The sequence below is a fragment of the Oncorhynchus mykiss genome, chromosome 24, assembly GCF_013265735.2.
Source record: "Oncorhynchus mykiss isolate Arlee chromosome 24, USDA_OmykA_1.1, whole genome shotgun sequence".
Lineage (NCBI taxonomy): Eukaryota > Metazoa > Chordata > Actinopteri > Salmoniformes > Salmonidae > Oncorhynchus > Oncorhynchus mykiss.
The window spans coordinates 18,610,004-18,626,423 of NC_048588.1; the positions used below are offsets into that span (position 1 = coordinate 18,610,004).

General features: G+C 42.3%; 1 protein-coding gene across 4 annotated transcripts in view; it reads left to right on the forward strand.

Annotated features, from left to right (window-relative positions):
* Window positions 1-16,420, forward strand: part of pitpnm3 (PITPNM family member 3) — a 130,983-nt gene that overhangs the window by 9,600 nt on the left and 104,963 nt on the right. For all 4 annotated transcript variants that reach the window (XM_036961372.1, XM_036961373.1, XM_036961371.1 and 1 more), the window contains exon 2: window positions 11,174-11,269. In XM_036961372.1, the coding sequence (XP_036817267.1) occupies window positions 11,174-11,269 (96 nt within the window). The remainder of the gene's footprint in view (window positions 1-11,173; window positions 11,270-16,420) is intronic.

Below are 16,420 nucleotides of genomic sequence, written 5' to 3' on the forward strand. Positions count from 1 at the left end.
ATATATTGATTTTTAAGTGGAGATCGCTCAACAACCATTCTCACGATAGCACATTGGTAATAGTCAGTGACAATTATCAAAGCTAAGTAGGGCTTGGTTAAAACCCTGGATGGGAGACTAAAGCGTAGCTATGGATAGATCAGTTTTCCACTAGGATGTGCTGCCCAGCCTATATATTTTTTTCCTATATTGGAAATAACATTGAAGATCTGACGTTGTTTTAAAGGTACAAATTAAACATATTTTATACCAATTTTGTCTATGTTGAAATTTGGTTACGATAATAACATTATGTTGTGGTTGAAATTTCACCTTCAAAACAACAGTTTACGTTGTTGCCTTTTTTCAAATCCAATATTTTTTCCACGTCACAATACGCTGACAAAATACATTGAATCAACGTTGAGTGAACCATTGTGTGCCCATTGCGAAGGCCCTTATCCACCTGATTAGTTTCTACCTCGATGAAAGTCGAAACATTGCCGTGCTTTTCAGCTTCATGTACCGGGAAATTGAACTGGTCACAGTTGAATTGTTTACATTTTCAGTTGATTATTATGTCTGAATCTCAAAGGCTTTTGTCAGTCTGCAGACAAATAAGCCCAGAGACACCAGACAGTCCTTGTCTTCTGTGATTCCTGTTCGTAACACAACCCAGTAAGACCATTTCACTGTTAAAGAAAAGTTTAAGAGGCGAGATGGTGATTATCACAGAAATGACGGTTGAGCAGACAAGTAGCTTTTGTCCTCAGAACTCATTTGAGAAAGTAAGCAGTGCCATCAATAACCCAGACAAACACATTCCCTAGATAACATTGTTTTCTGCATTAATGGCTTCGGCTGACATCGTTACTGTAATTATCTGATAGTTTTGTTCCTTCATTTATTTTCAGGCATACTCAACATAATAAACTCTGCTTGTTGATAAGATCCAAATTGAAAGCGGAAGAAGAATCAAGACCAATGATTGCAGTTGAATAAATTAATTTAGAAAGTAATTACGTAGTTTGGTTAATTCTGTATATCTTCTCTGGCAGCTTTGCTGTGTGATGGGCTGAATAATATTAGGGATATTCCTCTGTTCTTCTCAGTCCTCAAACATGTCTTCAGTTTCTCAAACAGCTACCAGCTGCCAACCTGACTGGCTGACAGTGGACTGAAGGACTCAAGGACATTCAGAGACTTGTCCCGAAGCCATTCCTATGTTGTCTTGGCTGTATGCTTTGGGTCGTTGTCCTATTGGAAGTTGAACCTTCGCCCCAGTCTGAGGTCCTGACCGCTCTGGAGCATGTTTTCATTAAGAATCTATCTCTGTACTTTGCTCCAATCATATTTCCCCCGATCCTGACTAGTCTCCCAGTCCCTGCCGCTGAAAAACATCCCACAGCATGATGCTGCCACCACCATGCTTCACAGTAGGGATGGTGCCAGGTTTCCTTCAGACGTGACGCTTGGCATTCAGACCAGAGAATTTTGTTTCTCATGGTCGGAGAGTCTTTAGGTGCCTTTTGGAAAACTCCAAGTGGACTGTCATCTGCCTTTTACTGAGGAGTGGCTTCCGTCCGGCCACTCTACCATAAAGGCCTGATTGGTGGAGTGCTGCATAGATGGCTGTCCTTATGGAAGGTTCTCCCATCTCCACAGAGGAATTCTGGAGCTCTTTCAAAGTGACCATCGGGTTTTTGGTCACCTCCCTGACCAAGGCCCTTCTCCCCCGATTGTTCAGTTTGGCCAGGCGGCCAGCTTTAGGAAGAGTATTGGTGGTTCCAAACTTCCATTTAAGAATGATGGAGGCCTCCGTGTTCTTGGGGACCTTCAATGCTGCAGTCATTTTGGTACACTTCCCCAGATCTGTGCCTTGACATAATCCTGTCTCAGAGCTCTATGGACAATTCCTTCAACCTCATGACTTGATTTTTGCTTTGACATGCACTGTCAACTATCAAAACGAGGAAGTGGTCAAGTGGTCTGTATATGTAATGTGCAGCTGCTGTAACTTGTAACTTCGATGAGGGGAGGCAGTGATACCCCCCCCCCCCCCCCATCGCCTCCCTCTCTCTCTCTCTCTCTCTCTCTCTCTCTCTCGCTCTTTCTCGTACCTTATAGGGAGAGCTCAGTCTCACAACCACTCATGTTTGCTACTTCAATCACTACGTTGTTGCCAGAAAAATTATAGATATGCCTGGCTGACACTCTACCAAAAAAATTACAATGCCAAACGTTTATGCTTACATGTATTATTTATGTATCTTTTGCAACCTCATGTAAGCCCTCAAATAGCCCTATTGTCCATGGAATATTTGAGCCATGAAGACATTTGTCACCAATAACTGACGGTTATCATCTAATGTTACAATCTTATGTCACATCAGTGAAATCTTAGGTTTATTCTATACAGCAGTGCTGCCAAGTGTTCAACAGGCTGCGGCAGCATAGTGTTTCCTAAACTCTACTCAGGCGTGTGATAATAAATTCAGACCCTAACCTCAGTTATTTATTCAAGCATGCTAAATAGTGTTAATTAGAATTTAATGGCTGTTTGTCATGAGGAAGCACACAGGCACTGGGTTGTCGAGCACTGCCTGTATACCTAACCGGGAGCCTGAAGCTGGCTGTCTGGGGAGGGAGGGAGGTAGGGGGGGAGGGAGAGAGAGAGGGAGAGAAAGAGAGAAAGCGAGAGAAAGAGATAGATAGAGAGAGAGAACAGCACTTTACAGTAGCAGCCTTTGCCTCAAACTACAACAGTTTTTATCATTCCCATGTTAGTCTCTCTCAAATATCTTCAATATGGACCACAGATGCTGGTGGTTACTTACCGATAAGGGAATATACTTTAGAGTATGTCTGTAATGCCTTTTGGATTACTTCATCGCCTACATACGCTCACTAATGCCGCTCATTTCATTTAAAAACTACTTGAGCCATTTCTCCCCACTCTCACTCTTGATATGCGTCATCAGAGGAAAAAAGTCTATGTTGAAATCCTGGTCCTGTGCCATAGTCCTGTGCCATATTATACACTCACAGTCCCTCCTCCCCCATTAGATGTGGCCATTAGGCATCATGCTAAAGCAGGAGGGGAGGTCTGATAGGTCTGTTGTCAGAGCTAAGCTATAGAGCAGACCCCTGCACACTCTCTGCCCCTCACTGGGCTGTCATTTGTCAATGTAAAACTCACTACCACTGACCCTGCCTATGTCTGTAGTGAACCTCAGCACTGACGTAGAGTATGTGACCTTTGCTAGGTAGGGAGAATTCCGGGCAGTATACTGTAGGTAATGAGTGAGATTTTTTATCAAATGGCAGATTAAGCAGGTTACTATATAAAGACGTGTGCATTCTGCGGTCTCCCTGGAACTGCAAAGCAAACTATTATCAAAACAAAAGTATCTACAGGGATGAGATCTTGCGGGTGTGTGGGTATTCCATGTGGAAGGTTACAACTGAGCGATTTAGCACATTTGATGGAGAGATCACTCTCCTCCCCTGTTCCCCAGACCTCTCTTTTGCACAATTTGTCTTTGGCTGTGGAAATTGATTTTAATTGTGTGTTAAAAAGGGATTTAATAAATCAGAAGATGTTAATGAGTATGTCCAATCCACAGAAGACCGGATGGCTCTCCTCATTATTTACCTTTGCCCCCCTCTACCCTAGCCTGGTTGCAAGTCTGTCTCTGTTATTTTGCCAACTCATTGTATTGTCATTGCGAATTGACAATTTCCCCCTCTACAAATCACAGTCACAAATCACAGAGTCAGAGCACATTCATACAAAATGTTCTGTATCCTACATATTACACCCTGTTTGTGTGGAATTCAATACATGTACAGTGAACATGTGAACCAGACCCAAGTGCTCGTTCTACTCTGTGTTGAGAAGAAAAGAACATACCCAGCAAACCAAAATTGGTTTTGTGAAAGTTCCCAGAACATTCGTTAGGCGCAGCAAATGTTCTCATAACATAAAAACTGTCCAGTTGAGTACAGAATGTTGGTATAAAATATTTGCCTGATGTTGCAAAAACTTTCCTAGAACGCATTTAATGTGTTATTTAAAGGTTCCCAGAATGTTTCATTATGTTGTGGGAACAATCTGGTGAGAACACTGTTGGGACATCAAAAAACATATGTTCACAAAAGCAAAAAATATTATCTTTAAACAAATATGCTATGAATGTCATAAAATCTGACTTATTTGGAAATTGTGGAACATTGTGCAAAATTGTGGAGATGTTCTATGCAACCTTTGTGAATATGAAAATGAGGAAAATGATGACGGAGCTAACTGAAGAGTCAGATCACAGTAAAGGTCCAGGACGGTGGAGCGACAGACAGAGAGAGAATGAGAGCCAGGCAGAGCAGTTTTCCTGAAGAGAGCTGCATTTTATTATAAGGAGATTACTGTATGTTCCTGATTAAAAGGGATTTACAGTATGTCTATGGGTTCTGAGTAGCCCAGATGCAGAGGGTCCGGACATTATCAGGGGTGCTGAGTTTCCCCCTAATGGCTTGTGAGGAGTTCTTTCTGGGCCAATTCTCGATTTATGCACCACAGTATGATCAAGGCCAAGGTTTCTAACAACAGAAAAATGTACTGAGAACTGCCATGTACCATCCACACACAAAAAAAATGTTTTTTCCCTCACTTTTTCTAGTCTTTACTATGGTGAACTCCATTATAAAGAAGAGACTGAATACAAAGTGAATCTCCCAAAGCTCTTCACATATTATTGAGCTCTATTTATATGAATCTATCTTTATTTGTTTGTAAATCTTCTCCAACTTCTGGTTTTACATCTGATGATAGGGACCAACAAAAGTCAGACGGATATACTGAATATACAGTACCAGTCAAATGTTTGGACACACCTAAGGTTTTTCTTTATTTTTACTATTTTCCTCATGGTGTAAAAATAGTGAAGACATCAAAACTATGAAATAACACATGGAATCATGTGGTAACCAAAAAAGTGTTAAACAAATCAAAATATATTTTATATTTGAGATTCTTCAAAGTAGCCACCCTTTTCCTTGATGACAGCTTTGCACACTCTTGCCATTCTCTCAACCAGCTTCATGAGGTAGTCACCTGGAATGCATTTCAATTAACAGGTGTGCCTTGTTAAAAGTTAATTTGTGGAATTTCTTTCCTTCTTAATGTGTTTTGACCCAATTGTGACAAGGTAGGGGTGGTATACAGGAGATAGCCCTATTTGGTAAAAGACTAAGTCCATATTATGACAAGAACAGCTCAAATAAGCAAAGAGAAACTACAGTCCATCATTACTTTAAGACATGAAGGTCAGTAAATCCAGAAAATGTTCTTAATGTGCAGTCGCAAAAAACATCAAGTGCTATGATGAAACTGGCACTCATGAGGACCGCCACAGGAAAGGAAGACCCAGAGTTCCCTCTGCTGCAGAGAATAAGTTCATTAGAGTTACCAGCCTCAGAAATCAGCAATTAACTAAACCTCAGATTGTAGCCCAAATAAATGCTTCACAGAATTCAAGTAACAGACACATCTCTGACACATCTCAACATCAACTGTTCAGAAGAGACTGCGTGAATCAGGCCTTCATGGTCAAATTGCTGCAAAGAAACCACTACTAAAGGACATCAATAAGAGGAAGAGACTTAGTTGGGCCAAGAAACACACGCAATGGACATTAGACCGGTGGAAATCTGTCCCTTGGTCTGAGGAGTACAAATGTGCGATTTTTGGTTCCAACCGCCATGTGTTTGTGAGACGCAGAGTAGGTGAACAGATTATCTCTGCATGTGTGGTTCCCACTGTGAAATATGGAGGAGAAGGTGTAATTGTGTGTGGGTGGTTTACTGGTAACACTGTCAGTGATTTATTTAGAATTCAAGGCACACTTAACCAGCATGGCTACCACAGCATTCTGCAGCGATACGCCATCCCATCTGGTTTACACTTAGTGGGACTGTCATTTGTTTTTCAACAGGACAATGACGCAAAACACACCTCCAGGCTGTGTAAGGGTTATTTGATCAAGAAGGAGAGTGATGGAGTGCTGCATCAGATTACCTGTCCTCCACAATCACCGACCACAACCCAATTGAGATGGTTTGGGATGAGTTGGACCGCTGAGTGAAGGATAAGCAGCCAACAAGTGCTCAGCATATGCTGGAACTCCTTCAAGACTGTTAGAAAAGCATTCCAGGTGAAGCTGTTTGAGAGAATGCCAAGAGTGTGCAAAGCTGTCATCAAGGCAAAGGGTGGCTACTTTGAAGAATCTAAAATATATTTTTGATTTGTTATTTCATATTTCATTTCACTATTGTTCTACAATGTAGAAAATAGTCCAAATAAAGAAAAACCCTTGAATGAGGTGTGTCCAAATGCTTGATTGTGTAAATGAGGTATTGAATGTATAGAGTAATTAGATTTAAAGGAAATCACTCAGAATACATTACAGAATAGTGTAAATATGTCAGGTGTTTGGTTAATGCCCCTATTTGCAGTCACTATTAATTACTCATTAGGACATAGTTAGTATTTACATTTTCATCATCAGAGTGTCCCAAATGGCATCATATTCTCCATATTGTGCACTACTTTTGACCAGGGCCCATATGGTGTGTCTCCATACACTCGGCTGTAAACAAATGTAGTCCAATGAAATGAACCAGGGTGAACACCTGAAAACCCATTTTCAGTAAGTATTAGCTGTGACAAGCTCCAAACCCAAACAATGCAGTAATTAATGTAGGACTAAAACTAACATAAGGTAGAACAAAAACACGCAATAAATAGAAATAAGAGGAACACGAGAAAGTAAGGAAGCATACTATACATATATGGTCAGTCAGATCTTGTAGCCTATTTACAATGTGCGGTGATATTGGAGTAATAGAGGTAGATACAGTATGTGTACAGTATGTAAGGTGACTAGGCATCAGGATATATGAAAAACAGAGTAGCAGCAAACTATATGATGATTGTATGTGAGTGGGTGTGGGTAGAGTCAGTATAAATGTATGTGCATATTATGTGTGTGTGAGTAAATGATGAAGTGGGTGTTTGTGCATGTGTGTTGGAGTATCAGTGTGAGTGTGTAGGGTCCTGTGACTGCATAGAGACAGTGCAAAAAAGTAAATTCAAGGGTCCTGTCGTGAAAGGTGCTGGCCTAGCCCAGGCTGTGGTTGAGCATAGACTAACCTATGCTCCATTTCATGACTCTAATAGAGAACTCCAACGGTTGAGACACCCATTCCTCAATGAGATATTAACAGTGAAAACATTTGACCTGATGGAGTCCTGTAAGAAATGAAAAGCTCATTTATTCCTGTGTAGCGATGAGGAGAAGTGGGCCGTAGGAGAGAGAGAGAGAGAGAGAGACGGAGAGAGTGAAAACAGTGAGGGCAGAGAAGGTGCCATGGTAATGGAAGCCATGAACTCAGCGTTTCAACATCCAGTATGGTACTCTGCAAATGTCCTCTGGAAGTAGATAATATAGGAAGGGATGGAGGGATGAGGGTATGAAAAGAGCTGAGATCAAACATAAGCAGCCTGGTGTTGTTGTGTTGTGGAGTAAAGGCTCTTAGATTCTCAGACACTGGCTCTCTGTGTGTAGAGTCGGGAAAGCTCACACAACTCAATTAGGTGACATTTTTCTCTCCCATTGCAGTTCTCTGGAGGTTAGCGCAATGGAATGATTTACTTTGTCACTTTCACTTGTCATTGATCTTGTTTGAATTCAATAGTACTTAAAGGAAGAATCGTTGGTTGTCTGAAAGTCATTTCTAATGAACGTTATTGACTTTATCTGGCATTACTTTATAACACTGATCTTAGAAGAACAGAGCTTGAGGGATCTCTCTAAATACTCCCTCTTTCTAGTCCTGAAGAATGGGAATTTGAGGAACTCACTGGCATTCATACTTTTCACATGATATCTGTGTAATACACCATATGTGAACTGATTGCCCCCATCTATCTTCAGAGCTCGTGCTGCTAGGCAACCTAAACTGGAACATGCTTAACACCCCAGCCATCCTACAATCTAAGCTTGATGGCCTCATTCTCACACAAATGATCAATGAACCTACCAGGTACCACCCCATTGCCGTAAACATGGGCACCTTCATAGATATCATCCTAACCAACTTGCCTTCTAAATACACCTCTGCTGTTTTCGACCAAAATCTCAGCGATCACTGCCTCATTGCCTGCATCCGTAATGGGTCAACAACCTCCACTCATCACTATCAAACGCTCCCTGAAACACTTCAGCGAGCAGGCCTTTCTAATCGACCTGGCCGGGGTATCCTGGAAGGATATTGACCTCATCCCGTCAGTAGAAGATGCCTGGTTATTTAAAAAAAATGCCTTCCTCACCATCTTAAATAAGCATGCCCCATTCAAGAAATGTAGAACCAGGAACAGATATAGCCCTTGGTTCTCTCCAGACCTGACTGCCCTTAACCAACACAAAAACATCCTATGGCGTTCTGCATTAGCATCGAACAGCCCCCGTGATATGCAACTTTTCAGGGAAGCTAGAAACCAATATACACAGGCAGTTAGAAAAGCCAAGGCTAGCTTTTTCAAGCAGAAATTTGCTTCCTGTAACACAAACTCAAAAAAGTTCTGGGACACTGCAAAGTCCAGAGAATAAGATCACCTCCCCCCAGCTGCCCACTGCACTCAGGATAGGAAACACTGTCACCACCGATAAATCCACTATAATTGAGAATTTCAATAAGCATTTTTCTACAGCTGGCCATGCTTTCCACCTGGCTACCCCTACCCCGGTCAACAGTACTGCACCCCCCACAGCAACTCGCCCAAGCCTTCCCCATTTCTGCTTTTCCCAAATCCAGTCAGCTGATGTTCTGAAAGAGCTGCAAAATCTGGACTCCTACAAATCAGACAATCTGGACCCTTTCTTTCTAAAATTATCTGCCGAAATTGTTGTCGTATGAGATTCCCAAAGATTGGAAAGCAGCTGCGGTCATCCCCCTCTTCAAAGGTGGCAACACTCTTGACCCAAATTGCTACAGACCTATATCTATCCTAACCTGCCTTTCTAAGGTCTTCGAAAGCCAAGTCAACAAACAGATTACCAACCATTTAGAATCCCACCATACCTTCACCGCTATGCAATCAGGTTTCAGAGCTGGTCATGGGTGCACCTCAGCCACGCTCAAGGTCCTAAACGATATCTTAACGATCGATAAGAAACAATACTGTGCAGCCGTATTCATTGATCTGGCCAAGGTTTTCGACTCTGTCAATCACCACATCCTCATCGGCAGACTCGATAGCCTTAGTTTCTCAAATGATTGCCTTGCCTGGTTCACCAACTACTTCTCTGATAGAGTTCAGTGTGTCAAATCGGAGGGCCTGTTGTCCGGGCCTCTGGCAGTCTCTATAGTCCACTCTTTTCAGCTTCAACTGATTTTGGTTAAATCTTCAAATTAAAACTTGTATTTATTTTGGTGTTCAGAAGTGCAATGGTTTCACAGTATTTTAGAAGGGGATTGAGAAAATGTTTTTTCTCTTATACACATGGATTGGTTGTACAGGTAGTGTACAGGCAGGCTACTGTATGTTGGCATATTCATCATAATTATGAATATTTGTCCGGGCCTCTGGTCTGGCAGTCTCTATGCCTCAGGGTTCAATTCTTGGACGACTCTCTTCTCTGTATACATCAATGATGTCGCTCTTGCTGCTGGTGAGTCTCTGATCCACCTCTATGCAGACGACACCATTCTGTATACTTCTGGCTCTTCTTTGGACACTGTGTTAATAATCCACCAGACGAGCTTCAATGCTATACAACACTCCTTCTGTGGCCTCCAATTGCTCTTAAATACAAGTAAAACTAAATGCATGCTCTTCAACCGATCGCTGCCTGCACCTGCCCGCCCGTCCAACATCACTACTCTGGGCGGTTCTGACTTAGAATATGTGGACAACTACAAATACCTAGGCGTCTGGTTAGACTGTGAACTCTCCTTCCAGACTCACATCAAACACCTCCAATCCAAAGTTAAATCTAGAATTGGCTTCCTATTTCGCAACAAAGCCTCCTTCACTCATGCTGCCAAACATACCCTTGTAAAACTGACCGTCCTACCAATCCTCGACTTCGGCGATGTCATTTACATTTCCGTTTTGTAGCAGCACCCACCTGTAGCACGTGCTCCAGCAGGTATATCTCTCTGGTCACCTCCAAAACCAATTCTTCCTTTGGCCGCCTCTCCTTTCAGTTCTCTGCTGCCAATGACTGGAACGAACTGCAAAAATCTCTGAAACTGGAAACACTTATCCCCCTCACTAGCTTTAAGCACCAGCTGTCAGAGCAGCTCACAGATTACTGCACCTGTACATAGCCCATCTATAATTTAGCCCAAATAACTACCTCTCCCCCTACTGTATTTATTTATTTATTTTGCTCCTTTGCACCCCATTATTTCTATCTCTGCCTTGCACATTCTTCCACTGCAAATCTACCATTCCAGTGTTTTACTTGCTATATTGTATATACTTCGCCACCATGGCCTTTGTTTTGCCTTTACCTCCCTTATCTCACCTCATTTGCTCACATTTTGCTGTATTATTGACTGTATGTTTGTTTTACTCCATGTGTAACTCTGTGTTGTTGTATGTGTCGAACTGCTTTACTTTATCTTGGCCAGGTCGCAATTGTAAATTAGAACTTGTTCTCAACTTGCCTACCTGGTCAAATAAATGTGAAATAAATAAATAAATAAAAATACTGAAGATAGATTTAATATCTCAGGTATTGGGTGTTGTTGAGTGTTGTTGAGGGACAGTAGCCTGCCTAGATATGGAGCCACCCTCTCCAATGTTTTTTGGTTAATAGAGAACCTCTGAACTCAATTGGTTTGCTTCGGAGCCTTATATTTCTTTATATGAGCCCCCTTCAAAATAGGGCTCTGGTTTGCTTGATTTGTGCTCTGTAACACTGGAGGCCAATGGAGCCTCTCTGCCCAAGGCGCTACAAGCTAATGCAATTGTTCTGCTGCCGTTTATAGACAGACAATGCACTTGAAGCTGAAAGGAAAAACCTATAGGTTCACATAATTAATTTGCCCTTGAATAATGACATGATGCCGCACATAGACGTTTCTCCTGACATAGAACTTGATCTGTTTTTCTCTTTCTACCCCTCAGCCGCTTCCCGCAAGCACAGTGCCTCCCACTGGCGGATGCAGGACATTGCACAGGAGTCTGTTGACAGCTCAGATGAGGAGTTTTTCGATGCCAGAGGTTAGTTTCATTTTTTCCTTTGATAACACCCAGAGAGCTTAGTTCAACTCTCTCTCCCTTTCCTGTCTTTCTTCCTCTCTCATCTTCCCCTTATCTCTCTTCCTTTGTGAGCACCCTGAAAAGTGCCTTATCCTATCACATGGGTGCGATTGGGCTTACATGCCTGCCAGGCTAATATATTCTCAGTCTTCCTCACAGGTCTTTTGAACAGTGAAAGGGGAAATCATTTGAACTGTAATGCTAGAATCACCAGGGAATTTGCATGCAGCTTGGGATGTGGTCAGGGGAGCTATTTAACGTGAGTCAATGATTTCTGTTTTGATTGATTGGAGAGAAGTCTATCTCCAGGCTAAGAGAGAGGCTGATTGCTAATGCTAGACCCCCGGTGGGAAGATAGAGGCGAAGGAAGGTGACTCAGTTGTATAACAGTAATGGTTGCTGATCTCTGTGGAGTGGATTCCCTACAGGAACGCCGTAGTAACAGGTGTGTTGTTGCTCTTAACACCAGGCTTTCACACAGTAAGCGCATTGGTGAAAATCGTAGGTGGTCTGGAACTATTGTCCCTGTCTGAAATGGAGAGCATCTGTTGCATGTTGCTTGTATGCTCTGTCCTGACAGCTTTGTCCAACCAAATGTATTTTTCCTTGTTAACTAATTTCCCTCTAGATCAATACATCTCCAGTCCTTAGTTGTACCTATGTAGTGCACTATATAGGGAATATGGCGTCATTTGGAACACCTCCATGGAACCTGAGGAAGATAAATCATGTCCTGGATGCGACCCAAGACCCTCTCTGTACCTCTTTTGGAAACGCTAGGGACAAATGTAATCGGTGCTTGTGCCGGTTTATCATTTTTAAACACAGAGGATATTTCTCTTGGTGAGGTCATCCTGGCAGTCTCCATCTGCTGTGTCTGTAGTCTAAGAATAGCGCTGTGATTAAGCAGATAATCATCATTAGAGGTGGTAGTTAAAGTGTAAAATATGATAAACGCTTAGGAAGGGAGAGGCTTTACAGGAAAGGAAATCCTCATGGAGCACAACACACACACATGCACACGCACACACGCACGCACATGCACACGCACACATACACACACACACACACACACACACACACACATGGATCACCACGTCATCACATCAGTAGCATGGGCCTTTAACCGTATTTTACTATATCAGCCAGGGAAATGCCTCCTCATGCATGCCTTGTTTATGATCAATCATTTATATGGTTGTATCTGTCGTTTAGGAATAGTGGTAGCATTATTCAGCAGGTTTCAGTTGGTTTGTTCCTATAAAGGATTCTATGTTCCCAGGGAGATAAGCTATCACGCCCACTGGGGTAACTGAAAATGTTAATTATGCAGTCTTTGCTTCAAGCGCTTTTCTTTTAGAGAGATGGATAAGGGAGATTACGTCAAACCAATTCTACAGTATCTTAACACATTTAATCCAAATGTATTATTAACTTGCCTAGTTAAAAAAACAAAAAAAAACATCACATTTCTGTCATCTTGTGTAACACAATGACCAAAATAGCAGCACATTATTCAAATAAACAGATTTATCTAGCCTCAACACAGTTCCACTTCTCCTGGTGTACACTGCACAGCTTGCCTCAGTGACAGACAACAGAGACCACACTCCTCGTGTCAAGGCTCAGAAGAAGACCCAGACAGTTTCGAAGTAACAAAAGTTTATGACAAAAACAGGGGGGCAGGCAAACGACAGGTCAAGGACAGGCAGAGGTCGGTAGTCCAGAGCAGAGTCCGAAAGGTACAGAATGGCAGGCAGGCAGGGTCAGGGCAGGCAGAGGTCAGTAATCCAGAGCAGAGTCAGAAAGGTACAGAACGGCAGGCAGGCAGGGTCAGGGCAGGCAGAGGTCAGTAATCCAGAGCAGAGTCCGAAAGGTACAGAACGGCAGGCAGGCTCAGGGTCAGGGCAGGCAGAATGGTCAAACCGGCAAAGCTGGAGACAGACAGGAGCTCGTCCTCATCTTGGAGGGTGGTCCAAGTGATTAGCCAAGCAAGGGAAGTTTGCAAAGTAAGCCCCTCAGCCCTTGTTTTTGATTGAGTTTGCGAGTGTACAATTATGTTCACTTCGTGGCCTGAAACTCCCCATAATTCAAATGGCTACGATTGTACATCCGCTAAGAAAAGTCAGCCAAAAATGTAAACTTCAAGGTCAATATGGAGTCAACATACAAGTGGAAGTAAAAACGAATGTAAATTAAGTTAGAAATTGTGCTACTAACGCACGACGGCACAAACAGGTCTTGTAAAATGAATGATGTTTTTGTTTGGTTTGGTGCTTTTGGAAGTTGTAGAAATAAAACGTGTTCCTTCTTCAGAAGTTACAGCTAGGCAGGCTAACGTTATTTAGCTATTAAATCTGCTAGCTATCATACAGTAGGCTTATATTAATAATGATATATTTAATTTAAGTAGACATGCAATCATAATTGACTGGTAGCGTATACAAAGCAACCACAAGCTACCGGTGGCTGAAAACACAATCATCGTGGGATGAACGAGTGACGAATTTCTGGGCAAGGGCAGTCCATTTAAAAATCATTCCTTCCTCCCTCGCCCTGCAAGTGTATGCTCGTCAGACGCCATGATACGTCATCAGGAATGTCTGCTTACAGTTTTTTTTTTATCACTTTGGCAATAATTTCAGAACCTTGATGTCATTTTTCACAACTCTAGACACAAAACTCACAACCGATGATCAAAATGCACATTTTTCACAACTCTAACACTTTTCCCAATAGCTTGGATACAATACACATAAAGCTAAGATAATTTGTTCATTGAACTAAAATCACCTGTTCAAAATGACACAACATAACATCAAAGTATTACCATTTCAAAATGCAATTCACACATGACATCTGAGATGACTGTCTATTCATTTCATTACAATGATCTAACTATCAGTTGATACAACTGCTCAAAATGATAAGTAACTGTTGCATTACTCTTTATGCATAGTTTTATGGAAACTGACGATCAATATTCCATGTTTAGATCATGAAAGTTTTAGGATAACGAGATCCATTGACACCAATTACCGTGGAACATGAACCAATTGGACTACATTATCTATGGCTGTAATATTTCATCATCATTCTTTATCAGACACTGTTTCTATGGTCCCATGTACCACTTTTCCGGACCACGTTTTCAGATTTGACATTACGGTACACTCACCGGTTTATTAGGTACACCTATCTAGTACTGGATAGGACTCCCGTTTGCCTCCACAACAGCCTTAATTAGTCACGGTGTTGTACGTTAAGAGATGCCCTTCTGCACACCATTTTTGGCCTTTCTGTTATCTTGAATGAGTCTGGACATTCTCCTCTGACCTCTCTCATTTACAAGGGGGTTTTGCCCACAGAACTGCCTCTCACTGAATGTGTTTTGTTTATCACACCATTCTCTGTAAACTCTAGAGACTGTAGTGCGTAAAAATCCCAGGAGGGCAGCTGTTTCTGAGATGCTAGAACCACCATGTGTGGCACCAACAATCATACCACGGTCAAAGTTGCTTAGATTACGCATCTTGCCCATTCTGATGTTTGGTCGCACAAAAACTCTCTAAAAAAAAAAAAAAAAAAAAAGCTCTCTACTCTATATACCCTATATATTGAGTTACAGGCAGTCAAATGATTCTCTGTTCAAAGGAGCAGAGTGTGTACCTGTGTATGTGTACCTAATAAAGTGGCCGGTAAGTGTATGTATGCAGGCCCTTATAATTGCTTTTCCAATACTGCCAGCTCGTTAGTGATGATTGATTTCACATTGTGGTACATAGTGAGTACATAGTGAAATGAGTGGTATCCACCTACAACAACATAGCGAAAACATGGAGCCGGCAGGTGATCCAGTCATAAGAGAGGTCAAGCAGTGGGAGGAGGAAGACGAGGAAGACGTGGTAGTCAAAGGAATGGCAGGGGATAAGCACCCCTTCTGAGAGGTGGTCGTGGGCCTCGTTTGAGAGGTGTGGGGGAACGTGGTAGAGGGCAAGGCCACGGACCAAGACAGCGGCAGCAACAGCAAAGACTGTCCAATGAAATACGAGCAATAGTTGTAGGCCATGACGTAAATCATGGCACGACAATGACTGAGGCAGCTACAATGATTCAACCAAACCTCAGAAGATCAACAGTGGCCTCAATCATCAGAACTTTCCGCAATGAGAACCAGTAAGTCTTCAGCATGAACTAAACATTAGGCTACTCTCAATTGTCAAATTACTGTATACTGCATGCCAATGTGTACCACAGAGTAGGTGATGTGACTAAATGTGTTCTTACTGTAATTTTCCCTGCAGAATTGAGACTAGGCCGGATAGGAGAGGCAGAGGCAAAATTCTGACTGACCAACAAGAACGGGCTGTGGTCAATTTGGTTCGGGACAGAAATGATATTCGCCTTACAGAAATTTAGCAGCACATCTTGGACAATGACGACATGTTCAACAATGTGGAAGCCATAAGTTTGCCGACTATTGCACACATGCTGAAAAGGCACTAGGTGTCTCTAAAACAGCTATACCATGTGCCTTTAGAAAGAAATGCAGACAGAGTGAAGCAACTGAGGACTGAGTATGTTCAGGTATGTTCAGTTTCAAGATGCCTGTTGTGAAAAATTCCCCAAAAATTCTACATCATTGTAACCAGTAATTCTCTTTCCAAACTGGAGCTGGATGCTGACGAAAACCATCACAAATTCCTATTTTTGGATGAGGCAGGCTTCAACCTGGCCAAGACAAGGAGGAGAGGTCGGAATTTCATTGGCCAGTACCTGGACAATGTGTGGTGGTGGGACACATACCTCTTATTGGATTAAATAATGCAGCTCTCCTTGTACCCTTCCTTAATGAGCTAAATCAGGTCTGTAGAGCTGATGATGTGACCTATGTCATTGTGTGGGATAATGTCAGATTCCACCATGATCAAATGGTGCAAGCATGGTTTCAGGCCCATCCACAATTTACCAGCCTGTACCTACCCTCATACTCTACTTTCCTTAAACCGATTGAGGATTTTTTTCTCCACATAGAGGTGGAAGGTATATGATAGGCGCCCGCACAAACAAGCCACCCTTCTCCAACCATGGATGACGCATGCAATGACATCA